The sequence below is a fragment of the Leptonychotes weddellii genome, chromosome 3, assembly GCF_054177405.1.
Source record: "Leptonychotes weddellii isolate Sample4059 chromosome 3, ASM5417740v2, whole genome shotgun sequence".
NCBI classification, from domain to species: domain Eukaryota; kingdom Metazoa; phylum Chordata; class Mammalia; order Carnivora; family Phocidae; genus Leptonychotes; species Leptonychotes weddellii.
In genome coordinates, this window is record NC_138371.1 from 113189357 (window position 1) to 113216140 (window position 26784).

The 26784-nt window shown below is 44.3% G+C and overlaps 1 protein-coding gene across 1 annotated transcript in view; it reads left to right on the forward strand.

The window, feature by feature from the left end:
• Positions 1 to 807: 807 nt before the first annotated feature.
• The window catches only part of KL (klotho), a 44533-nt gene continuing 18556 nt past the window's right edge, over positions 808 to 26784 (forward strand). Inside the window, exon 1 of the mRNA XM_006728969.3 lies at positions 808 to 1620. Within this exon, the coding sequence (XP_006729032.2) occupies positions 808 to 1620 (813 nt within the window). The remainder of the gene's footprint in view (positions 1621 to 26784) is intronic.

A 26784-nucleotide genomic window follows, 5' to 3' on the forward strand; every position in this document is an offset into this window, starting at 1 on the left:
AACAAGCACTGACTTGCAATGGTTAAAAGGTCACTGTATGAGGGAGAGTCAAGCAAAGTGTCAAGGCAACCCAAGCATCTGCTTTGTCTTCCTTGCAGGCTTTCTAGACTGGGGCCTGGGGGACGGACCATCTCTCCGCGAGAGCATCTTACCTAAAGACTCTAAGGGAAAGTGGGCCACGAGTCGCTCTCTCACCACATTCCAAGTTCCCACCTGACTCCCCAGCCCCCCCCTCCCCCCCCGCCGCCGCCGCCCTCCCGATACGATCTCGGCCAATTCCTAATCGGTTCTAGCAATGTCAGTCTGCAACTGTTCTCGGCCTCCGAATGGGAGCAAGGAGAAAGCAGGTGCTTCTCCGCTGGCGGACTCCGAGAGGGCAGGCAAATAACCCGCGCGAACTCGGGGAAAGTTGGTGGGCCACCTTCCCTCCTCGACGAACGCCGGCTCGATGGCTTCTCCCAGGGGTGCGCGCGGAGGGGAACGAGAAGGCGGCGCCGAGAGAACCCGCGGCGCCGAACCTCCTCTGCGGCTCCGGGGAGCAGCGAGGAACAGGTGCCTTTTCTCCGACGTCCCGGAGTGGCGCCCGCTGCACCTCGCCCGCTGCCGCGCCCCCTCCCCGGCACGCGCTCGCCCTTTGCGCCCCCGCCCCCCCACTCCAGGGTGGGGAAGCGCCGCCTCACAGGTAATTATTGCCAGCGGGGCCCGGCGGGGAAGCGGGGGTGGGCGCGCCAGCAGGGGCGGGCGGCGCGGCGGGGCGCCGGCATATAGGGGTGCGGCGCGGCGCCCCAGCGCCCGGCTCCTCGCAGCATGCCCGCCCGCGCCCCGCCGCGCCGCCTGCGGCCGCCGCCGCCGCTGCCGCTGCTGCTGCTGCTGGCCCTGGGTGGCCGCCGCCTGCACGCCGAGCCCGGCGACGGGGCGCAGATCTGGGCCCGCTTCGCGCAGCCTCCGGCCCCCGAGGCCGCCGGCCTCCTCCACGACACCTTCCCCGACGGCTTCCTCTGGGCCGTGGGCAGCGCCGCCTACCAGACGGAGGGCGGCTGGCGGCAGCACGGCAAGGGCGCATCCATCTGGGACACGTTCACCCACCACCCGCCGGCGCCCCCGGGAGACTCCCCGGTAGCCGGCCTGCCGTCGGGCGCCCGGTCTCCGTCCCCGCCCGCTACCGGGGACGTGGCCAGCGACGGCTACAACAACGTCTTCCGCGACACGGAGGGGCTGCGCGAGCTCGGGGTCACCCACTACCGCTTCTCCATCTCGTGGGCGCGGGTGCTCCCCAATGGCAGCGCGGGCGCCCCCAACCGCGAGGGGCTGCGTTACTACCGGCGCCTGCTGGAGCGGCTGCGGGAGCTGGGCGTGCAGCCCGTGGTCACCCTGTACCACTGGGACCTGCCCCAGCGCCTGCAGGACGCCTACGGCGGCTGGGCCAACCGCGCCCTGGCCGACCACTTCAGGGATTACGCCGAGCTCTGCTTCCGCCACTTCGGCGGCCAGGTCAAGTACTGGATCACCATCGACAACCCCTACGTGGTGGCCTGGCACGGCTACGCCACCGGGCGCCTGGCCCCGGGCGTCCGGGGCAGCCCGCGGCTCGGGTACCTGGTGGCGCACAACCTGCTCCTGGTGAGTTCGAGGGGCCAGGCAGAGGGCCACGCGGGGAGAGGGCCTCTGAGACGCCAGGGGCGAGTGGGGGGCCTGAGCCTCCAGCCTAGACGAGGCTCCCTTTGAAGTCAATCATAAGGTCTCCTAGGATTCGCATCCCGGGGGTGAGCTGAGTAGCTGGGGCTTCCCCGGGAAGCCAAACAGTTGGGAATGGGGAGAGAGAAAGGGGAGCCCCTTTCTCTGGGTGCAGAGGAATCCCTAGAGGTAGGGAGGGGACGCTTCCCTAATAGTACCTACGGGGCGAGTGAGGAGGGTGGATGAAAGAAACAGGTTTGTTAGGGAGCCTTGCAGATAGCATTACTTACTCTCTGCTAGAGTTTGTGGAGATGTCGTGAGTTCAGTGTTAATCCAATGAGATCTGCCTTGTGTGTGTGGCCCACGTACACACTGCAGCAAATGCAAAGGTGTCAAAATCACATCTCCTGGTGAGCCGGGCTTCAACTCTTTGGAAGTTCTTTCGGCGGCAGGTAGAACTGCATCCATCAACCATGCTAACCATCGGGTGTGAAGACCCCTTATACAATCTTAAACAGAGCTAGCCATAAGAATAACAGAATCAACTACAGGATGATAGAGATTGTGTCCTACAACTGTATTTCCATCATCCTTCCTCCATTCCAAGGATTCCTTGAGGATGAGATTTGATTTTGACACCCTTGTGCAAAGGCTTAATACATTTTGATAGCTGGGTTATTGATATGCCATGATAAAGTTGTCTCTCAAATAATTCTTCTTCCTATTTCTTTCTCCTTCACTTCGTGCTCAAGATTAGGTCCCATTGATTTGAGGGTTCCTTTATAATGATGTCAGTTGTTGGTACATTTTGTACAATTTTGTATCATGAGAGCAAGAACTTTTTATGTGCAAATATTTTAATAAAAGAGTTCAAATGTCTAACTTCTGGTACTGTATTTTGGTGACCTGTGAGCTTACTGAAGACCTATTTGAAATTGAAAATTAAGCCACGTATTTTGAACAAATTCAAGATGAAAACCCCCTCTACACACTTTTAATTGAAGCCATAGATAATTGAGGCAGAATAGCACTGGGTTATTGAGGTGACTTAGTGCTTGAGCTGCTGCTAGTTGTCATAATGGCTAAATTAGGCTGTATGTCAGCTCCTGTTTGCTACCACAGATCGCAGAAGAATGTTGGATTTGTTGGAACAAGAAATTGTGATTTCAGATTGGTATATATTTTTTTCATTAAGATACTTTAGAGCAATGGTAGGAAACTTTTTCAGTCTGTCAATTTTTTTTTACGGAATTAAAAGACCCTAAACATCCCCTGTTCATGGTTGGTGATAGAAAAGTTATGGGAAGAACTGGCCCCTCTTCTGAAGAAAGCATAAGCAAATTTTAGTCATACCAGAAACAAATAAGAGATTTGTGGACCAGCTGGAGGACCTAATAGACCATTCCTGCAAAATCACTGTTTTAGATTTAAATCATACACGTTCTGTTTTTAGAGTGCATGTAATAAACTCTGTATGTATACAAAAGTCATCGATTTTTATTATAGTCACTTGCATGATAATTGCATTTATAAGACCAGGAATTGGGACTGTAGGAGCTTTCTGGTACTCGGGTATTTGAAATAATCAACATGCTTTTGATTTTTGATTCTTGTTCCCACTTTTGGCCCTCTGATGAACTTTTCAGTTATATTTTTGTATCTTCACACAAAAAACTTGACAAACACTAACCATCCTTCCCAGAAGCACAGTGGACTTTGTATTCATAAGAAATTAGTCACAGGTGGACACTTGGTTTTGCCGATGCTGCAAATAAAATGCTAGTTGCTGTAAAATATTAATTTTGCTCTCAAATTTCTTTGGTTTGGAATTCAGTCATTCTTGTATGCTATGAAGAGGGAGCTCGTCATCATCAAGGACAGTATCTTAAGTTTTTCATATGAGATATTTTCATTCTGTTTTCAATGTTCTTTCTTGGTGGATGTGTTAAGGAGAGGGAGGTAGGGAAGTTTTGACCTTATTTGAAAAGATAAAACATATGCTGCAGATTCTGGTAATAGAACATTTCAGCCAGGGCTTAGATATTGCTGTCAAGGCCACTAAGCCCCTAGCATAATTTTTTTTTTTTGCATTTGGGGATCTGAGGCTGGTGAAGGAAAAGCTGGCCAGCACCTCTTCCCTGCCCCATTCTGTGCCACTAATTTACACGGTGGCTAAGGAGACCCCCTTAGGGAGACTGGGGATTTGAACGAAGCTTCCCTCCCCACTGTCCCCCCCCCCCATTCAATAATCATTGTCTGATGGCCTGGAGGACAGGAGGAAAGCCAAACAAACTGCAGAGTGAATAATGGGGGAGGGGGTGGGCTCTGCTCAAAATGGAGGCCTCCATGTTCTTTTGGGGTCCTGGTACTGAGGTAAACCTTGAAAAAACAGTCCGTGTGTGTGTGTGTGTGTGTGTGTGTAAAAGAGATACGGACAGAGACTGAGACAGAGGGAGAAACAGAAGTAAAAGAAGGGTTTCCCTACAGAGCTCTAGGAGCCAGGTTGCTTTGCTCATCTGAGCATAACCCAGAAAGAGGACACACCTTTTCTCTGTGACTTGAAGAGAGACTGCTCTGCCTTTATAGCTCTTGGAAGATGGTTCTTGTGCTGGGGCCTATAGCTGGGATTCCAGCCCCAGCAGTGCCTCTGAGTTTTTGTTCTGCCCATGGATTTCTGAGAGGACCAGGACCCAGTTGAAGATACACGTGGGCCTCCCATATGGGAGTCTAGCATGTTTATACAGGGAACCTATGGAAAAAGACACCGTCTTTCACTTGAGGAGATGGGACGAGGAGAGAATACTTTGGACACTAATGGGTAGTATAGACACGATTGGTATTGAGCAGGCTATGCATTAAAATCAAGGCTCATGGCTTAGCTGATCTGTCTGAGGCATATGTCTAGACACTATTCTCTTTTCTTGACGCACTTCCTCAGCTTGGCTCTCTTTCTTCCCCTCTCAGCTCACTGGCAATTCCTGTGTCCACCACACCTCACCTCTAGGTATTGGAGGGCCCAGGGCTCCACTGATGGGCCTCTTCTCTAGAATAACTCCAAGTGAACTCCTTGAATACTCTAGATCCTGATAACTCCAAGTTTTGAGCCTCCAGCCAGAACTTGTGCTCTGAGCTCCAGGCTTGGATGGACAACCACCTTCTCCACTTAGATGCCCAATGGGCACACCACATCGAACACCTCCAGAAGCAAACTCCTCTTCTTCCCATCTCCACAATGGCAACTCTGCTCTTTCAGTTGGTTGAGCCCCACACCTTAACTCCCCCCTTTCTCTCACATCTTACTTTCCATCCATCAACAAATCCTACAGCCCTACCTATCTTCCAAATGTATCCAGAATCCAACCACTTCTCCCTTTACGTACAGCCCTCAGATCCAACCTCCCATCAGATTCTGCCTGGGTAGTTGGAATAGACTCCTTCCTGATGTCCTTGCTTCTGCCCTTGCACCCTGCAGTGTGCCACAATGGACATTCTCAAGGATATCATCATGTGTGAACAAGACAAAGTCCCTTATTTATTAAAATCCCACCTTTCCTTCAAGAACCAGCTCACGTGTTCCCTTTGGCTCTGCACCTGAATGCCATCTCTTCCTTCTCTGGAATCCCACTGTGCTTCATTTCTGATGCCTCCTACCACATGCCTCTTTCATATAACCACTTGCCTTCTTTCTCTCTTCCACTAGCTGGGCAATTCCTTAAGTAAGGAAACCATGTTCATCTATCCTAAAGTGCATCTTGTCCTTGGTAGGTGCTCAGTACATACTCCTTATGTGGCTCCTGGCCATTTGACAACCTGATTTTTCATTTCCCAAGTAATAGTGAAGGCAATTTATCTGCCAGATACATGCTCAAATTATATATGCTGCATGCTTTTGGGAAGCGCTTTACCAATTTTCTTCTCACTAAAATATATTTGGTACATAGATGGAGGGATCAGCTGGGTTAAAAGTTAATGTATTTTGTAGAAAAAACACACTCAGGAATTCAGTACTAATCAGAAATAGTTAAAATATCTTCCAAAGGGCTTGACACACTCCTCTTTGAATATCTGATTGAACATAGTGTTTTTTAAAGGTTACAGTCAAGTCCAAGAAAAATTTTAATAGGAAAAGAACTAATAATTTCAAAATCATAGCAATGTTTAACAATGTCATTAGAAAGGAAGGAAAATACAAACTACTCAGCATTCAAATAATGTCACTGTGTACTTCTTAAGTACAAAATGAATGCACAACTGTGTACCTGACTATGTAGTTAGTCATGCCTTTGGCATATAGAACTCTTCTGAGTTATATTAATTTTTCAAATAATATGATTGTTCTAAGCCAGAATTTTATTATTATTAATTTGTACAAAATGTGCCTTTCTTTTGATGAATGACATCTTTTTAAGGCATGAAGGAAAGTTTAGGTGTAGGAGGAGAATAGAATACATGCCTGTTGGGAGGACAAAAAATAAAGAATGGGTGAGTAAAAATATAGTTACTGTCCTCCAGGATCCACATCTTCTCAGGCAACTGCTTAGTTATGCTTGTAATCCATACTTAAACAGATAAGTATACTTATAAGAGAAGTAAGATATCTGTTTATAAAATAAACAGATAAGATACTTAAACAGATAACCTACCTTTTATATACTCTATTTTGATGTATTCTGGGTGCAAAGTTAATCTGCAGGATCACTATATCTCTTCACCTCTCTATCTTGGGATAAACTGATACTTAGCCTTCAAAGTCTCGACACAAATATTCCCATTATGTGATAACAACAGGCAGCGTGGATCATTCACTCATTTGTGACTCCTTGAGGTCACAGACTATAGTATCATATTTATTTTTAAATGTCTAATGCTTCTCTCAGTCCTTGGCACAGAGGAATATAATTGATATAATTTCTAATGAAGGAATAAATGCAGATATAAACTAATCCCTCTTTATTTCAGTATGTCCTTTCCCCCCTTTATCTGTTAAGTAGGCTCCTCAGCTAGCATGGAGCCCAGTGCGGGGCCTGAGTTCACAACCCTGAGTCTCAATCAAGAGTCGGAGGCTTAACCGACTGAGCCACCCAGGTGTCACCTTTTTTCTTCTAAGCTGAATACTTAGAGTGGGCTTTCTATACTGTGTCTGGGGAGGAGTTTAAAGCAGTGAGGAAGAACTGGGAAAAAATTCCTACCCAGATAGTTAGATGACCTTTGTGCATTTCCAGGGCAAATAATAGGCCTTTTATCCAGTGACAGAGGAAGAGAGAAGGGGAAGGACACAGCCTCATAAGTGCCTGATCTGGAGGCTGCACAGTCCCTTCCACTCGTGTCCCATTGGCAGAGCTTGGTTACGTGGTGTAAGGAACCTGGGAATTCTTGTCCCGCCTCGCAACCGGAAGCTCAGCAAATAATTCTAATTATGCTGAAATCAGGTGGGAACAGATCATTCAGGACAACCAGCGATTTCTGCCACACGGCCAACCTCCCAGATATATTGTGAGAAGGAAAACAAAATCATGAATGTCAACATGTTTTGAAAAATGTAAAGAACTCTGCAAAGGTGAGGTATGAATTTATTGTCAATCGTAATAATAAAAAAAGTGAAAGCACTTGGGAAATGGTCCTCTTAAGCTATTTAGAAGAAAGGAATTAGACAAATACTTTAGAAATTGTTGCCCACTTAACTTCTTCACTTGCAACTGGTAGTACCCAATGGAATGAAATCTTGGCAATTATTTTGATAGTATTTGACCAATTCAAATCATTTTTGAAATAACCTATTTTACATAAAACACACCACCCAATACCTTTAGTTGGACCCAGCATGGTGTTTAAAAGAAGTATACTAAAGTTTATGACTGCGATAATTTGCTATTTTGACTAAACTAAAGATAAATATTTAGTGACCTGTGGTCTCTGAATAGATTTTTTCTTGTTTGAAGTATGGATGTCAGAACATCATCCACGAACCGTTATCTTTGTGGTTTGATGAAATACTCAAAATAAACTGAAAGCAGGGATATACATAAAGTTTAAATGCAATGGTTAAGCAAATAGATATTTCCATATCTAGAGTGCACCTTTATTTGATAATTAGATGTTGGAAATACAAGGGACTGGGGATAACCCCAGATCAAATTTCTTCTGGGGACAAACCGCTTGCCGTGACCTTACTGGGGTCCTCTAGCTTCTGCTCCACTGTTTGCAGCAAGAGGAGCTCAAATCTTCACAAGTAACCCACTCAGTTTTATCTTTTATATTGAACGGGAAGCCTGCCTCTCATTTCAGGGCTTTAGGACAGGACTCACCTGTGGTTGGCTCTTGGCCTTTCCAAATCTCGAAGAATAAAACTAACTGCTTTTTGACGAGACAGCCTTTCAAATATCTGAAAAGGCCACTCTGTTCTTCCTAAGTATTTTCTCTTCATGCTGAAATCGGCTCTGAGAAGAATCAGAGGGAGCTGGACATTTAGCCAAGGCCCATTTCTTGGGAGGCTGCAGTGTGGCAGGCAGGTGTGTTGCTGAATTCTGAGAATGCAAATTCGACCCTAGAGAGGCCTCTGTATCTTCTGACACTGGAGGAAAAGGTGAAGTGGGACATGGAAAAGTTGATCCATGGTGGGGGCTGGGTGGGGGTTGGTCATGGTCTTGAAGGAGCAGAGCAGTCGGACCTGTCTCTGTCCCAGCATCCTGCACAAGGAGCTGGAGATGGGCGTAAATGACTGAGGATAAGGGGCCTGAGGTGTCCAGGCTTGGGGTCCTGAAGAGAATAGGGATCCCTGGCTATTATTTACAGGTTCTTTTTGTAAGGGTCCAGGGGATGGTTCCAAAGCCACAGGGAAGGTGGGGATTGGTAGGGAATGTACTTGGCTTTCAGGCCCCTGCCGGCCTTTTGGGGATGCTGCTCCTCCTTCGTGCATGACGTCCCCTTCTCTCTGGATTCCTCATCACGTGGTCTTCTTCCTTGAACCCCTTCTATCAGTGACCCTAGTTCTTCCCTGGTGTTGGCATCTCTTTACTCAATGTCAGGCCTTTCTGCGGGGGCTCTGCAGAGGTGGGGCAATGGTGGTAGGGTCTTCTGCTCGCGGCTCAGGTGCATCCTCCATGAAATTATCTGAAGTCAAACAAAAGCTGTAGCATGGATATTTTCAAAGCATACTTTTTAGGCTGCATGAGAGATTCCGTTTCCTCCTGTTTGCCTCATGGGGGCTGTGTTTGCTGTGAGCCAATCCCCAGGCCCTTTCCACCCCTTCCTGGCCAGGGTTACATTTCAAAGCCTCCCTGCACCCACAGAGGACAAAAGGCTTCTCTCTGAGTCTGCAGGTTTGCTCCAGCTATAGAAGAGGCTGGGGTTGGGGGGGGGGCTGGTGATTGGCAGTTTGAGGGTGGTGGGTCTCACATCGCCACCAAAAGAAGGATAAGGTAAGACCCCCGCCCTCATGTCGCTTACAGATGAGTAGGGGAGAGATAGTTGTCAAATAATGTATAAGTGCCTTAATATAAATAGTACCGGGAACAGTGGGGGTGCCAAGAAAGGAGGGATGGGTAAGAGTTTTGGGGGGAGTCAGGTAAAATGATACTGTTGAGATCAGGGGCTAGCAAGCTTTTCTGCAGAGGGCTAGGTTTTAGGCTTTGTGGGTCATGCAGTGTGTGTCATAACTACTCAGTTGTGTCCATGCGGTGAGAGGGTGGCCATAGGCGACGTGGGGCTGAATGGGCACGGCGGCGTTCTGGGACAACTTCAGGTACAAACGTAGGTGTGGGCCCATAATGCTCGGGCTGGAGGGCAGGCACCCAACATAGGAGGGGCTAGTGGCGATCTGGGAGAGCAGCGTGCTGTCAGGACAGATGAGACGAGGTGGCCATTCACCGCACAGGGTCAGGACTCGGAATGGCTGAAGCATCAGGAGAAAAGGAGGGAAAGAAGCTGGTAAACCTAGAATTTGCCAAGGCCTTTCTTAAAATCTGATGTACCGAACAAATTTTAGCTGCTGCAGATGTTCAGTGTACATTTCTGGTTCTGGATGCTGACCTATGTTAATGCCGTCTCGGACGGCATTCACTGTTTCGGCTGTGACCTCCCTGCAGACTGGATTTGTCACCAGCTTTAATGTTTCCCCATGTGAGTTGCTGGTGAGCCAGATCTCTCCTGAACTCTCCTTTTGTTGTTTATTTTTGAACTCTTAATCTTAGTAAATTTCATCTTCATTGTGCAAAGAAGAGGGTTACCACAGATGGTGGATAATCCTTGAAAAATGGAAATTACCTAAATGTATTAAGGTGATCAGTTAAAGGAATAGCCATACATGTGTACCATGGAGTAGTATTTAGCTATTAGAAAATTGATGTATGGTGATTAAGAAGTTGCATGTGGTATGTTGTTAAGAGACGAATGCCAGTTACGTTATGCTTCTTACCTATCTCTGCTGATAAATAAGTGTGACTAAGTTGTATGCACTTTACAGTTCTTGGGCTGTGCGGGGCTCTCTAGCCCCTTCCTGACATGCCCAAACCTAGATTTGGTATTCATCCTTTCTCCTCCCGTAAAATCCTTCTGTAATAATACTTGACCCATTTTATTGAAATGATTTGTTTGTTTGTCTTCCCTCAACAGACCTCAGCTTTGAGATGCCAGGAACCGTGTTTAGCTTGCTTTCTATTTTATACCCAGAGCCTCCCAAGGCCCAGAGAGAGGGAGCATGCAGATGTTTGTTGCAGGAATGAAAGAACGCACCCCGTCCATGAACTGGGAAAGGAACAAAGTTAACAGTGGGTTATTTCTGGATGGCGGGATTGCAGATGATTTTTTTCTTTCTGGTTATCTGGATTTTCTAATTTTTGTATAAGCAAAATGCATTACTTTTGTGATGGAGAAATAGTGTTTCTGGGAAAAGATGGCAAATTGAGTTTACCCATTAAAATTTTTTTTTTTCTCTCTTGAGACCCCATCAAACTCCAGTAAAGAAACTTAAAGAAAGAAGGCTGAGGAAGAACTGACGGCAGAAGAGAAGGAGGGAAGGGAGGGGGAGAAAGACCCATACAGTGGAGAGAGCAGAGTAGCAGCAAAGCTTTGAGAGCTGAAAAAGCAGATGGACAAGTGTTATTGACTGAGCAGGCTCGAGAAGGCGGACTGTTCAGTTGGCAGTGGGAGAGACCAAGAGCAAATCCTATGATTGCTACGGCTCCGAGAGTAGCAAGACCAGATACTCAGGAACCAGAGGAGAAGGGCGTTAAGCGCTCATGTAAGAATTGGTTGAAAGCTGTTTAAGAAAGAACTAGATTTCTAGATCACCCCCTTCTCCTCACTGCTGGGCATCTGCCCCTTCTCCATTCAGGAGAAAACAAGAGGTTAATTTTCTGGAGAGTATAGAATGGGAAGTGTCTGGGCTGAGGGACGTCAGGCACATTTGAGGGCATGAGCCTATGCAGAAAACAAGGATTAAGTAAACATATGCAGCTGAAAGCTGAGACACCCCTGGGCCCCCTGCCCCCTGCTCACCCTCTTCTTCCACCGGGCTCTGTGGATGCTGGCAGTGTGGCTTACTCTCCAAGTAGGGATGGAAGAATCTTCTCCAGGGAATTGGATGAGCTCAGGTGGAAAGACCTAAGATGCTGATCCTACTGGTTCCCCAGCAATTGGTTGCGACAGATCCCTCTACAGTGAGACTCCAAGTCTACAAACCCCACCCACAGACTCAGACCTTCCAATCAGGTTTTTTGTTTCTCCTTCTTAAATTTGAGTAGACAGTCAAAGATCAACCAACATCTGAGGAAAGCCTCCAACATGAAGATTGAGAACCACACAAATGAAGAAACAACAACAAAAAAATCAACTATCTCTGAAGGAAACTTGGAGAAACCGAGAATATGCATGGAGAAAAAGCTAAAAAAAAAAAAAAAAAAACCCTAAAAACCAAAAAAACCCTCAGCCAAAAGATACAAACTTCCAGTTATCAAATAGGTCATGGAATGTAATATGCAGTATGGCAACTATAGTTCCTAATACTGTATTCTATATCTGAAAATTGCTAAGAATGTAGATCTTAAAGTTCTCCTCAGAAGAAAAAGAACTGTAACTATGTGTGGTGACGGATGTTAACGAGACTCAGGGCCTCTGTGGATGGTAACAAGCCCAGCTCTGTGATGGCCTCTCCAACTGTTAGCCCTGGCCTGCGGGAAAGTGCCGCTAAATTTCTTAGTGATGCTGGTGTCCCCTCACTAGCATATTCCTGATGGCCTTGATGAATGGTGTGTCTCCCTCTGGTGCTCATATGAGACACAGAACGCTGGTGGATTGTTTGGCTTTACATAATATATTTATTCCAGCAGGCCTACTTCTCTCAGCTGCTTGTATTCCTTCCTCGATCAGCTGTCAAGGAAGCTTAAGCATTTCTGCCCACTCAGCATTGGCCATCACTTTTTCTAGGCTTCTCAGAGCCATTCTAGTAGCAAGTTTGCCCTATTTCCTGGGGTCCTTGCCAGAGCATTAACACACATTTTTAGAGAAAGTGCCCCCTAGTCAATGAATTCTGTCTTGTCCAGTCTTATATTCCAGTCCCTTAGTCAAGGGCCCTCAAAATTCAATCCCAGTGGTACCTCTTGTGTTCTTGAGTATATTCTAAATCTCGAAGCAACTTTGGTATATAATGTCTTTCCCCTCTGTCAGGCCCAGCTGTCTCCAGGTTTTAACCCCAGGATTTAACCCTCGTTAGTGGCCTGTCAGCTCCCGAGAAAGGCACTACTGCCTTTGAAGGGTGAAGCCTCTTCAGCATAGGGAAGTGCTGTCTCTAACGAGGGCAGAGCAGGCCACCTCTGCAGTCTCCACGCGTTCCAAGGAGTCTGAAGATCCCAGCAACTACTTCCCATGTTTCAGAGTCTTAAGTTTTCCCAGCCAGGGCTCCGACCCTGGTATAACAGACCTACCCTGGTTGAGCATTTCAACATCCCGGGAGCTCTGCATCTCTACCAGGTCCTAGGTCTGAGGCTAAGCTGTGCGTAGACTTCCACTGTGGGAGATAAGGGCCTCTCTGTGAGCTACCAGTGAGACCCCCTGGCTCCATATTGAGTCTTCGACTGCTTGGTAAAGGTCTTTGGCTTCTCATGATCTCTCTGTGGCGTCTCAGTATAGTACAGCAGGAACCGATCGCTTCCCCTCTCCTTGTAGCCATTGGAACGCCCGAATCATTCCACCTACGATGGCATTCCCCTCCGCCAGGACATTTCCCCAGTTCCACTGGTGAAGTATTTGGCAATCGGGATTCCATCTTGTGCCGGGAAATTATCTACATCCTAAATATCACTCAGAATGGCATTTTCTTTGCCCTGCAGGAAGTGAAACCTCACTTGTGTTTGTTTAGGTCTTCTGAGATGCAAATGTCAAGACAGGATTAGATGTGCAAAACATTTATTCAAGGAAACAACTGTGAAGGATAAAGAGGAAGGAGCCACAGAAGGCAGAGCCTTTAGACCTTGACACATGTCCAACACCTGTGAAAGAGAGTGGGCAAGAAATAGGTTTCACTGGGAAGAGTCTCAGATGGCTGTACAGGTCTAAGAAAGATCCAGCCAGGCCAGTGAGGAGCCCTTGAGCCAACATTGCCTATTGAAGTGGTCACCGTCCTGCAAGTATGGGTCTGCATTAGTACCCTTGCCTTGTTCATTCATAAGGGAGAGTAGCCCGTGACAAGCACGACCTCAGGACCTCAGGGCCAGTGAAGTGGTGGGTCCAAAAGGGCAACAACTGGTGCCAGTCGGTTATGCTTCTCATAGCAGGAGAATTGAGCAGTGCATTTTCATGGTTACCACAAACACCAGTGAGGAATGCCATTCAGAAGAAGGGAATGAAAATCATTTCCAACCAGAATTTTTTTTTAATAAATATTTCCGACCAGAATTTGAGATTTATTTAAACTACCACTCATTTATGAAGGTAAAGTAATGAGATTTCAGGATATTCAAAGTCTCAAAAAATAAATCTTCCATGAACCCTTTATGAGGAACATAGCAGAGACAAGAAGGAAGAAGGAAGAAGACAAAATAGTGGGTCTAACCCAGGAATGTGATGAAGAATTGTCTACAGAGGAAGTCAACTGTGCAGCAGAACTAAGGGCAACCATTCCAGAAGGGGAGAAGACTCTAGAAGTGTGTCTCCAAGAAAAATATTGGAGGCTGATGTGAACTTGTAGAAATTTCTGTTGACAGGCTATTGGAAAGTGTGGGAAGAATTAGCCACAGGCACAAAGAAAACCAAGGAAATGAAAAAGCAATGCAATTATTAACTTTAAGGAAAACAAAAATAAGAAAGAAAACAGAGTCTTAATTACCACGTTATACAGCCCAGCTGTGAGTAATAGTCATGTTGGCAGAATAATGTCAGTATGGAAGAGTAGTTATTCAAACCCAAACTTGCTGTAGAGCTGAATTGGCTGGGTAAGAGAGCTAAGTCCTCACTTCCCATAACAGGAAGTCAGTAAGTATGGAAGTATAGAAATGTGTAGGTTTCAAAAATCAGAAGAGTCAATGGTGTTTACCTCTGCAAAGAGGAACTGGGGAGATTGGGGAGGGGGAGTAGGGCAGAGAACTGCGATTGTTGTTAGAAGTTGCATAAAAATGAAAAGAAAAAAAAATTTATCATCACTTTAAAACTTAATTTTGTTAGTTATAGCACATATTTATAGCATTTCAGTCTGTAGGACTCTTTTTGCAGCGAGCTTTTTTGCAGCATTTCCAAATTTTCAGATTAATGCTTTGTGAATTTTCATCCTTTTGATGATAAAAATGTTGAAAAGAAATAGGGCTGTGAGTCAACTCTGTGGGATGTTGTTAGTCACCTTCTCTCAGCAGGACATCTCCTATTAATCAAATGTTGCAAACATCTGTCAGTGTTTGACAGTAAGCAACCAGTAAATTTTTGTTTAATCAATGAATACTCTTAAAATATAGCTTTCCAGCCTCAATTATTCAAGCAGACAGTACTGTGATAGATAAATAGATAGATAGATGATAGAACGAACTCCTACTTTTCTTCTTTTTGACCCCAAGAATATCAAAAGAAGTTCTAGCAATTGTCAAAATTATTACACAGAGAGATACATCTATTGTATTCCTAGGTAAGCTAAACAACACCATAAAAATTATTTGAGGCTAGTTGGGCAGCTATATGTTATGAACCCCTGTTGCTTCCCCCGTATCTTCTCTTCCTCAGTGCTGATGTAATTGTATTAAGCCTTACATAACTTCAGTCCTGGGTCAGTTATTTCCAAAATCCACATTTTCTTCCATTTTAAAATTAAGAAAATGTTCATTTTTCAAGCATTGTATTTTCCATGATCACTCAAAGTAACTGATGACTGTTTCAGGATCATAATTGCAAATTCTTTTGCTCGGTCCCTCTTGGAGATGATGGATTTGGAATGGCATGCAGACTCCTGATGTGCTTTCCTCTTACAATAATTAGTAATTCAAGTTCAAGAAAATGTCATAGTCTGAGGATAGATATAATAGAGGGCAAAAGGTAACAGACTCAAAAATGCTGGTGACAGGAAAAATCAAGGAGACCCAACAGGTGTAGGGGATTTAGGAAGTCAGAGACTTGAAATGATCAGAGTGTATGACCTCAGAATGCAATGTTGATTTTCATATCAACTTTGTTATGTTGGAGTAATAAACTGATTTTCGAAATATATTTCTTTTATATAAGTAAATTCAATCAATCAAATTTTATGGAGTGCTTGTACCTACAATACAACTAATATATGCAGTTTGTAATCTTAGATTTTATTTCATATAGATACAGTTCTTTTTTTTTAAAGATTTTATTTATTTGAGAGAGAGAGAGAATGAGCGGGGGCGGGGGGAGGGCAGAGGGAGAAGCAGGCTCCCCGCTGAGCAGGGAGCCCAATGATGCAGGACTTGATCCCAGGACCCTGGGATCATGACCTGAGCCCAAGACAGATGCTTAACCTACTGAGCCACCCAGGCGCCCCCGTATAGATACAGTTCTGCTGAGGAAGCTCAGAATGATACATGGGTTCGTATCTTGATAAATTCATAATCTGCTGGGTAGCTGCAAAGTGTAATGTCTAACAGGGACGAAAAGATGTTTTAATTGCATGCAGTGGGCCAGCGGTAGGAAAGCTTGGGGCCTTTGGTGAGCATTTGCCACAGCCAAATCCCTGTCAGGAGGGATGAGATATGGTCCTGCCAGAATCTTTGTGATTTCAAAAGAAGCTAGAAATTCAGAATTTTGTGTGAAATTTCCTGATTTTTAAAGCTATCTCAATTTTTTTAAGTATGACAAAGACCAAACAAATCTTCTCTATGGATTTTGATTCCATAACCTCTGACCTACAGCATCTGGCTCATCTGCGAGGGGCCTGACTCCAAAGCTTCCAGCACGCCTGGTCCATCATTTCCTGCCTGAGGTTCTCGACCAGCACTGAGGCTTTCTCCAGGTTTCACCTCCCACTGCAGTGCTGCTTATAGACAATGGGATTTCCCCACATGGAGTGATTACAGAGGCTGGAGAACACAAATGCGGGGGAAGGGCAGAGGTGAGGGAGAAGCAGGCATCCGGCTGAGCAGGATGACCTGAGCTGAAGGCAGATGCTTAACGGACTGAGCCACCCAGGTGCTCCAGAGAAGTGGATTTTTGAGCATAAAGCTTTCTAATGTATGGATTGGGTAGTTGCAGGTGTTACATCCTGCAATATTAAATACATAATGGGTATTCATTTAAACTGATTTTGTTCAATGACATAAATAGGTTTTTGTCAAATCATTAGACAATCTACTTAATCATAGAGAATGTTCACAACCTGCCCCCACTCCCAGGCCAGAGACGGAAGGTTTACTATTGGGAGAATTTGAAAGAGAAGGAGGTGAAACTTGGGGGCACTACATAAAGCAAAGGGCAGGGGGTGAGACACAGGGATGAACAGAGGGACTCAAGTGGAATTCTATCTACAAACTTCCTGTCACTTCTCAGCAGCTTCTTCACTCTGTCAGCAGGTAACATCTGTCTCCCTGGGGGGAAAAGGGAAGATTTTTTTTTTTTTTTCCTATTTGAGAGTCTCTGAATGGCTCCCAAAGTACCCATCTCATCCACTGACTTTTTGGGTGGGTCCCCTAACAAAACGACTGGCTTCCCAGCCAATCAGCATAAAGTATGGCTTGTCCTTTATAAGGTGATCCCATACATATAATTTTTTACCAGTTTTTAAGTACTTTTCTCTTAAATATGGACAACCAAGCATCAAAAAGTATTTGAAGAAAGCGCTCAACATAAAAGAGAGAATAAAATAAATAAACAGAAAAGCAAACCAGGAAAAACAGATTGTGCCATAAATTAAACACACACAAACTCAAAAAAGAGCAGAGAATATTAAAAAATTCTTGGACATCAACAATGTGATTCTTGTTTAGTAAAAAGTTTGAAGAATAAAGTCAAAGAAATGACCCCAAAGTAGTGCAAAATGACAAAGAAATGAAAATATTAAAGACAAGAGTAAAAGATTGAAACGATCAAGTACAAAAGTCCAACATCAGACTAAGAGGAGTTCCAAAAAGAAAATAATGGAAGTGGAGGGCAGGAAATTTTTCAAGAAATAATATAAGAATACGTCCCAGAACTGAACATGAGCCTTCAGCTTTAAAGATCCTATTGAGTTCCTAGAACAATGAATGCACAGTTATGTAGGGATTTAGAAAGCTTACCTTCAATGTAATCTGTCCTAAGACGCCAGTGGAAGGTATGCACCAGCAAAATGACAGAGCAAATAATAGGAAGAAATTGGATCCAGAAGAATATGGCTGTAATCCGTGAAAAACAGAAAAGTCCGAGGAGGAGAGCAGCTCTAGACAGCATGTAGTCCAGATGGAACCAGGAAGGTGGAAAGGTCTAGCAGAGCAGGTGAAGAAGGAAACAGGACAGGTAGTATGGCGGTGAATACGATGGAGAATCATGAAAGCATTAAAACACATGGAGTGTTTTGCAAGTCTAATAATGAGGTGGTTATTTATTCAAGGGAAGATAAAAAGCTGTCCGAGAAACGTGGGGTGGGGAGGGGATGTTATTAGTGTCCTGTTTGGCTTTGCAATGAACAATAGTAATATAAGAACCTTGATGTAAAGACTGATTAATGATTTAAATAAGAACAGACATTTGGGAGGATAAGGGAGGAAAATTGGGGAGTACGAAAGACCTATCTCTTCATTATCATGATGCATGATTAAATTTTGGAATAAGCATGACTGTGATGGTAATTACTAGAAAAACCCAGCTAAAAGTTAAATGCAATTATCTGCAGGGAGCAGGAGAGGGAGTTTGAGAGGGGGTGGAGAAAACACTGTTTTTCACGGCAGGCTTTTGGTACTATTTGATTCTAAACTACATGAATGAATTTATGTAATTAAAATAATTTTTTATACCTGTACCACTGAATAACGCTTATAGATTCTGAAGTGCGTTTGTGTATTTTTTTGGGGGGGGCAGGTAAATTAATAGAGGGGCTCAGAGAGTCTAGCTGACTTTCCTATGGCTGCCAGGGCGTGGAACTGGGGTCTGCTTTCCTGAACGTTCCCAGGGCGCATCCCGTGATTCCATGCTGCCTCCGACACGGCACAGTTTCATGTGGGGGTGTGCTGGTGAATGTCTACACCAAGAGTAAGTTCCCTCCTTGTCCGCATATTAGCACGCCGAAATGGAGGAGAATGGGAGCCCTAAATTGTCACCAATGGCTTCTACCTTTATTCACATCTAGAGATTCACCATTACCCGTATTGAAAAAAACCACTGAACCATATATACCACTTACTACTGCTACGTCATACCCCAAGACTTCGCGGCTGCCACAGGGCAGGGCAGGATTAGGGAAGTTCTCCCCGCAGTCACGGAAGCATCCACGGGGCTGGGCTCTTGCATGATTGGCAGTCGGTGCAGACGGCCCTCGAGCCTCAGCAACACGGTGGTCTCAAGTCCGATGTTTTACGTGGAAGCTAGCTTCCCCCCACAGCAAGCACCCCAAGAGAACCTACTAGAAGGATGTGGTGTCCTTGCAGCTTCACTTCTGTCAGAACAGTCACAACCCCCAGGGTCAAGGGGAGGGAACAGAGACCCCTCCGGGGGAGGCGTGGCAAGGTCTCGGTTGTGTTGGATCACAGGGGAGGTTCGGTCTTTGAAAAATGCGAGCTGCCGCAGCTTCACAGGCTTTCCGCTCGCAGTGATCTGTCTCAAATGCCTTTTCCCGTCTCCCCAGGACCTGCACAGCTCTCAGTATACGGTTTGGAAAGTACCTCCTACATGAAGACATCTCCACAAGAAGGAGTCTGTCTTTTCTCTGAAGCCCCATTGTATTTTCTTTAAAAAAATCCTTCTCACCGCCCTTTCATTTTCAATCTTGTGTCACAATCATTCTGTTACCGGGGCTTTGATCCCACACTATGTGCCCTGCGTAACTTGCCCGTGGCGTAAATATTTGCTCGGTGAAATAATGATCGCATGATAACACAAGTAACACTTGTGAAAAAGTGCGTTCAGATTCAGGGCTCTTATTTTATTTTCCCTTGCAATTCTAATTTCTGAAAAATGGAAGGAAGCAAACAATCTCTCAGGAGGAGTTATAGCAGAAACTGCGTGTGCCTGCTTCCTTGTGTTTATTGCTAATCCGTGAGAAACAAGGGAGAGGGGGAGTAAAAACCATGTCATTTACAATTTGATTAAAAAGCTTTTCTTTTCCTTTCATGTTTAATCCCCTTTAAATTTTCCCTTTTGTCATAGACGGGGGGTTAGATCAAGCGGGTATTACTGCCTCAGTTCCCCATTCTGGAAACATTCTGGCAGGTGCGTGACACATTTGGCCTCAACGCTGAACCCTGCCCCCTCACTCACTGTCTTCCAGTCCTGCAGAAGGTCTTGCTGTTGTGCCTTGGGAACTTTTCTTCTGACTCTCCTCTCTGCCTGGAATGTCCTCCCCGCCCCACCTGAGCCCCAAATCCACAGAATCCGTTTCCTCACCTGTTGGAAGCCAATGCTCAGAAGCTACTTTCTGGAATGAGGCACAGCCTGATCATCCCATCCAAACTGCTTCTCCCAGACACTCGGCTTTTGAGGAAGTAGAGAGACCTACTTCCTGGCACAAGAAGTCCTTCCTGGGGCCCAGTGGAGAGAGGAGCTCACTGAATTTATAGGGACTGCAAATGAAATGTGTGGAGAAGAATTTTGGGGGTTTGGTTTTTAGCCTCAGAATGGAAAGGCCTATACGAGCAATTAAAAGACAAAACAAAACCAGCAAGCAAACAAAATCCCTCTGGCATAATAGTGGCTATTGCAAATGCCATCTTTGATTTCTTAAGCCATCCCCAGAAAGAAGCCACAGATTTAGTAGTTGCTCAACACTGTAGGGCTAAGTGGCTTCTATGTGTTAATTAACATCCCTTGAAGAACATTTGTAAATGAACCTGATCAAAGCCAAAGCCCAAGGACAGCCGCTTTTATTTGGGGGGTGGGGGGTATGGATAAAGAATAACCTTTGAGGATTATTTAGGATCACGAAGGGAGACTGTAAAAAAAATTTTTTTTTTCCTAGACACAGAAATGGGGCAGAAAGATTGGGTGTCTTCCTGAGCTGGCCTGCTTGGGTTAATCCCATTCTCTGATTCTGATTTTCTGGGGGTGCAGAGGGGAGTATGCCTTTGCTTGATTTGTTATTTACTGTAGATTAGGGGACTGTTAGATGTTAATGGACATGGATTGATAGATGTTAATGGACATGATTCTTGCCCAATAAGAACACATCTGGATTTTGCCCTATAGAGCTGTGAAATGAAGACTGACACCGCAACATGTGAAAACAAATGAAAGATTCTTGTGAGCACCACCAAGAAAATGCATCTCCTGTCCTTGGCACCCAGGCCATCCTTACTTTGTTCTGGCATTTTCTGACCACTTATCACCTTCTAACATTCTTTATAGTAATGTTTATTATGTTCACTGGTTATTGTTTCTTCTGCTAAAATAGAAGCTCCACGAGGGCAGAGCTTTTTGTCCGTTTTGTGCCCTGTTGCCTCAACACTGTGCCAGGCGGGTAGATGCTCCGTAAATACTTGTGGAATGAACATACCCCTTAACTTAGACCAGTGACTTCCAAATAGTTGGAACTTGCCCCACAGTAAGAAAGTTGACAAAGTCACACCTGAAACGAAAGTTTCATGAAGCGGGGCTTACCCGCCCTTACTCACGCAACACACTCTGATAATTTCTGGTTAGTTCTAGTCTACTTGGATTTTCAAAATTGCTGTGGCTGCTCATAACTTGATATCGTGCCTGGAATCCGCCATGAGAAACTGTGACGTAAGGCTGTGTAGAAACTGCTACCACATAAGGCAAATGGGAGAGAGAGAGGAAAAAGGGTGGGCAGTTACTTTCTACTACCAGCTACTCCATAAAATATATATATATGTTAGAGAGGGAGGGAGAAAGGGAGAGAGAGAATCTTTTTTTTTTTTTTTTAAGATTTTATTTATTTATTTGACACAGAGAGAGATAGCGAGAGCAGGAACACAAGCAGGGGGAGTGGGAGAGGGAGAAGCAGGCTTCCCTGCCGAGCAGGGAGCCCGGGAGAGAGAGAATCTTAAGCCGGCTCCACGTCCAGCGCAGTGCCTGACGTGGGGCTCAACCTCACAACCCTGAGATCATGACCTGAGCCGAAATCAAGCATCCGCCGCTTAACCGGCTGAACCCCCCGGGCGCCCCTCCATAAAACATATTTTAGATTTTCATAATCTTACCCTGTCTGACAATGCAGAAACCCTCACATGCTTACAAATCACTTTTCTTTAGGTGGAAAGTGTTCTCTACTGCAAGGGGAATTGAGTTATTTCAAAAGCAAACAGCCGGGAATGAGCCTGTGAACTGATAAATGATCTTAAAATCTCAGAGAGAGTCAGTAGTTGGCATCTGCTGTTGATAATCCCAAGCAGGAGAATTAGGTGAGGAGACAGAGGTAAAACATTAAGAAAAGTGAAGCTGACTCTTATGAGAAAAATACTTTTCTCAGTTTTGTTGAAATCGGAGAGCAGCTGGTTCATGAGGGTATTATAGAATTACGTTGGTGATTTTAGTAATAGATGTTTACTGAAAAGATTCCAGCTGGTGGATGAACCACAGGATGCTTTTGCTGACCGTGTACTAAACATCCCTTATCTGAATTCTTTATCTTCTCGTCTCTTTTTCTCATCTAGCCTGATGTCTCCTTACTTGTTCCTTCACCATTCTCCTTTTGTTGCTGTTAGAAAAACAGAGATATAAAATCCAGGGATTGGGACTCCTCTGTGCCTCTGAGAACATGGTGATAAATGGACTAGGTGGATTCTGGTCACAAGCCGGATATTTTGTTAACAACCTAGCATCAGTGACTTGGAAGGATTTTTATAGCTGCATGATTTAGTATTAAATAGAATGAATTAACTGATGTTGATTAGTTTTGTACAGATAAATGAGGCAAGAAACTTAATCTCTGATTTATTGATGTATTTACTCCAACTGAGTTATGAATTTTTTTTACTTCATTTGAAGGAAGTTTATGCTTAAAAACAAATGAATAAGGCCTTTTATGTAACCTACTTTGGAAAAATCCAGACAAAATGATTATACAAAACTCCAGAATCACACCATGATTTTAAAAAAAGTACCTTGGCCTTGCCTAGGTCTTGCCTAGCTGTAAAAGCATACCTTTACCTCAGTGAGGTCTTATAGAATCTCAAATTTGGCTATATGTGTATTTAGGAATTCTATATTGGCAAATGACCAACCCCAACTATAACTAGGTTAAGGAAGAAAAGGAGACTTTCTTCAGAGGACACTGAGATACTTCACAGAATTGGAGAACAGCTCCAGACACTTTAGGGATTGGACTTGCAGGTAATTATTACCATTGGGGGGGGAACAATCTCTCTCCCCCCCTCTCTCTCTCTTTCATGCTCACATGCTTGGGTCTGCTTGGCTTCTTTACATCACACCACAGAGGGTGTCTTCCCATGCCAGCAAGTCCAGATTTACTGCAAAGGCAGGAGAGACCCTTGCATCTACTACAGCAGAAAAATCTCAGGGAGGATCTCTCACTGGTCTGCCTTGGGTCATTCAACTCGAAGTGGAAAATGACTCCTGTCTTATGTCTATTTATTCTACATATGCACATATGAGTCCATAAATTAGGTAATACTGCACATGCATTATCTTTAGCTCACTATAATTTATTAAAATGATTGATGATCCTTTGTAGCTAACAAATAATTTGTTCCATTTAATCCCTTAGTCCTGGACTATTTCAACTGATCCTTATTGTTGTCCCTTTAGATTGTTTCACCTAATCCAAGAACTATGTCTGACACATAGTAGCTACTCAATAATTATTTGACTAAAAGAATAAATAAATAATCTCACATTGTGAGGTGTTCAGGTTATTTCGATTCAACTCCTGTTGACGAAGAGTACATGGTCTTGGTGAAGAGCCACTAATTTATGAAGAACTATGAAGAAGCACGGTATCTACTCCAACTATATGTGTTCAGGGTGTGGTGGGAAAGGAATGTCTAAATGCATCCAGGAAGCCAAACAAGTCTTCACAGAGGAGATGAGAATGGAGATGAATTTGGACGGAGTGGACATTTATAGTGAATAACTGGGGAAAATAACACCAAGAGTAAGCAGGTTAATTATGGACTCTTCTCAGAAGAAACAAATCTAAAACAGAAGGCAGGGAAGGCTCTAGATAATAAAGGAAAAGTAGAATGTCATTTCAGGATTGGTGGGTTGTCATCCAAGGTACAGCCCTGTGTGAGGGGTATCAAGAAATTAACTTGTCTGTGGTAAAGGAGCTGGGTTCGGAAGTGATGAGATATGAAACGCATATGGGTATGAAACTGTATACCTGATCTTCCTCTTAACTTGTGAGAGGCTGTAAGGCTTGGTGCTCAAAGTGGAAATTCTACATATTTAATTTGCTGAGAAGTCCAGAGTGAAGGCACACAAGGTCAGCTGCTGCCTGTTTCCATACATCTGTCTGACTGGGGGTCAGCGAAGGTGGATGTGAGGCCTCAGGCATAGGTTGGGGCCCGGATGACTGAGGCAGGTCCTGGGCAACGTTTGGGAAACTGCACACAGAGACTATTGGTTACAGTATTTTTGTGCATAAAATTATAGATGACTATGTTTTGGAAATTATTTTTGTGCTCTTTGAGATGGTTATTTTGTGAAGGCTGCTTGAAATTCTATCTGAAGGAACTGCAGTTTATAATCTACAGAGCTGTGCTGATAGAAATAACAGGGTTTGGTCTCCAAACAGGAACATTGGCATACTTGGGTAACAGCAAAGTATGGCAGTGACTTTGAAGAGAGTCCTTGGACATGTAATCATGATTTAAAATTTGTTTAGTCCTTTGACCTTTCTTAAAAGAATGTACCTTTAATTTAGAACTAGACAACACCTCGAGGTCTCTTCTTGGGTAGGGAGTAGCCACAAACTAGCTGTTTGAAACATTTTTTGCTTATGGGCTGCATTTCAATTCTTTAACCATTGGTCTCAGTCAATTTAATTAAGATTATTTATAGGATTAAATTAATCCTTTAAGAATTATTCCATTTCATCTTTTTAAAAAAATCTAAGGAATGATAGCCAAAAGTGACCCTTTCAGTGTTACCTCTGAAATGTATTTGAATGATTGTTAATACCATCCATCCTTGTCTTCTCCAACTTTTGACTCATCCACCCAGCCACAACCAGGCATTCCTCACTGAGTGATCAGAACCATGACCCAAACAGAACTTGATCACTTTCCTTCTGCAAGCCCTTGCTTGTTGCTTTCTCTGTTGTCCTTGATTCTTTCCCTGCCACGCAAGTCATGTATAATTCATCACCAAGTTCAATGATAGCCTAAATTTGGCCACTTCTCATTATCTCCTTTGGTCCAAACCAGTCTTTTGCCTGCACCAAGGCAATAGCTACCTAAAACAGAAGGCAGAGAAGGCTCTAGATAATAAAGGAAAAGTAGAATGTCATTTCAGGATTGATGGGTTTCCTTGCCACTATCTTGCCCTCCTGGAGATGGTTTGCCACATAGCAGCCAGTGATCTTTTAAAAATCATAAATTACATTACTACCACACTTGAAGAATAAACTTACCCGGCCAGTCACAATTATAAGTGCTTTTCATATACTGACTTATTTCATCCCCGTAAGAATAGGAACATAAGGTGCTATTCTTGTCCTTATTTTACAGATGAGGCAACAGAGGCACAGGGAGTTAGATGGTGTGTCCAAGGTCACACAGCTGATAAAGGCACAGAATTAGAACAGTCTGACTTAGCCCACGTTCTTTTTTTTTTTTTTTTAAAGATTTTATTTTATTTATTTATTCGAGAGAGAGAGAGAAACAGCATGAGAGGGAGGAGGGTCAGAGGGAGAAGCAGGCTCCCCGCCGAGCCAGGAGCCCGATGTGGGACTCGATCCCAGGACTCCAGGACCATGACCTGAGCTGAAGGCAGTCGCTTAACCAACTGAGCCACCCAGGCGCCCTTAGCCCACGTTCTTAACTATCTAGTGAATTTCACCTTATTTAGAACAGAATCCAAACTCCTTATTTGGCCCTGCAAGGCTGGGCCAGCCTGACGCAGTTCCAGCTCCCTGAGAAGCAGACCTTGGGGGAAGAAGTACTTGAAGCAGTGAGGGCATGAGAGCAGAACTAGGGAAGGGGTAAAGGCAAGCGATGTTGCCATTTCAGCTTGACCCCCTGCGGGACCTCTGGACTGTAAGCTGCCTTCAGTGGGACTTTTGAACTCTCACACCTGTCAGTCATTGGCAAGGGCCCCTCTTGGTTTGGAGGTGGGAGAGGGGGCTAAATACCTGTGTCTGATCTTCTTTTTAGGAGGTGCCCCCTTTACTTTCTATATGGCTTTCCTCCAACCTGCCACCTTCTCGCCAGACCCACAGATTTTTCTTTACACTTGCCCAATCCTCTACCCAGAATGCTTTTTCTCTCCAGGTCTTATTTAGCATTCTTCATTTATGCTGTTATTGATAGATCTCTCCTCAAACATCCCTGCTCAAAGAAGCATTTTGTATTGTATCCCTCCATTCTGATCCCTGCCACCTCCTAGTCTCTTCCTCAGCTGTATTTCGAGGATCTCTCTTTCTCCCTAGAATGTAAGCTCCATGAGCTCAGAATCTTATTTCGAATCCTATTGATTTCTAGAAACTTAGAAAGGTACCTAAGACAACATTTGTTGAATGAATAAATAAGTGAGTGAATAAATCAGTATTCATCTCTTTACTTAAAAGCTAAATAACTGCAAATTTTTATTTAAAGACTTAAACATTTTTTTCTTATTTATTTATTTATGTAAGTAACCTCTATACCCAATGTGGTGCTCAAACTCACAACCCCAGGAACAAGAGTCACATGCTCTTCTGACTGAGCCAGCCAGGCACCCCTTTTTTTGTTAACTTGTGATGAGCAGATTTTAACTTTGATGAAGTCCAGTTTATCAGTTTTTTCTTTTATGATTAGTGCTTTCTATGTTCTAAGATCAAGAGGCTTTGTTTTGTTCTATGGTTTCATAGTTTTAGCTTTCACATTTGGATCTATGATCTGTCTCAAATGAATTTTTATGCAAGGTGTAAGATTGAGTTCATTGTTTTTTCATATATTTTTCCAATTCTTGCAAGAGAATTTGTTTTTTTAAATTTTATTTTATTATGTTATGTTAATCACCATACATTACATCATTAGTTTTTGTTGTAGTGTTCCATGATTCATTGTTTGCATATAGCACACATCACCAGGCTAACCCCTCCCCTCTAGAACCCTCAGTTTATTTCTCAGAGTCCATAGTTTCTCATGGTTCATCTCCCCCTCTGATTCCCCCCCCTTCGTTTTTCCCTTCCTACTATCTTCTTTTTTTTTTTAACATATAATGTATTATTTGTTTCAGATAACAGTGATTCAACAGTCTTACACAATTAACAGCACTCACCATAGCACATACCCTCCCCAATGTCTATCACCCAGCCACCCCATCCCTCCCACCCCCCACCACTCCAGCAACCCTCAGTTTGTTTCC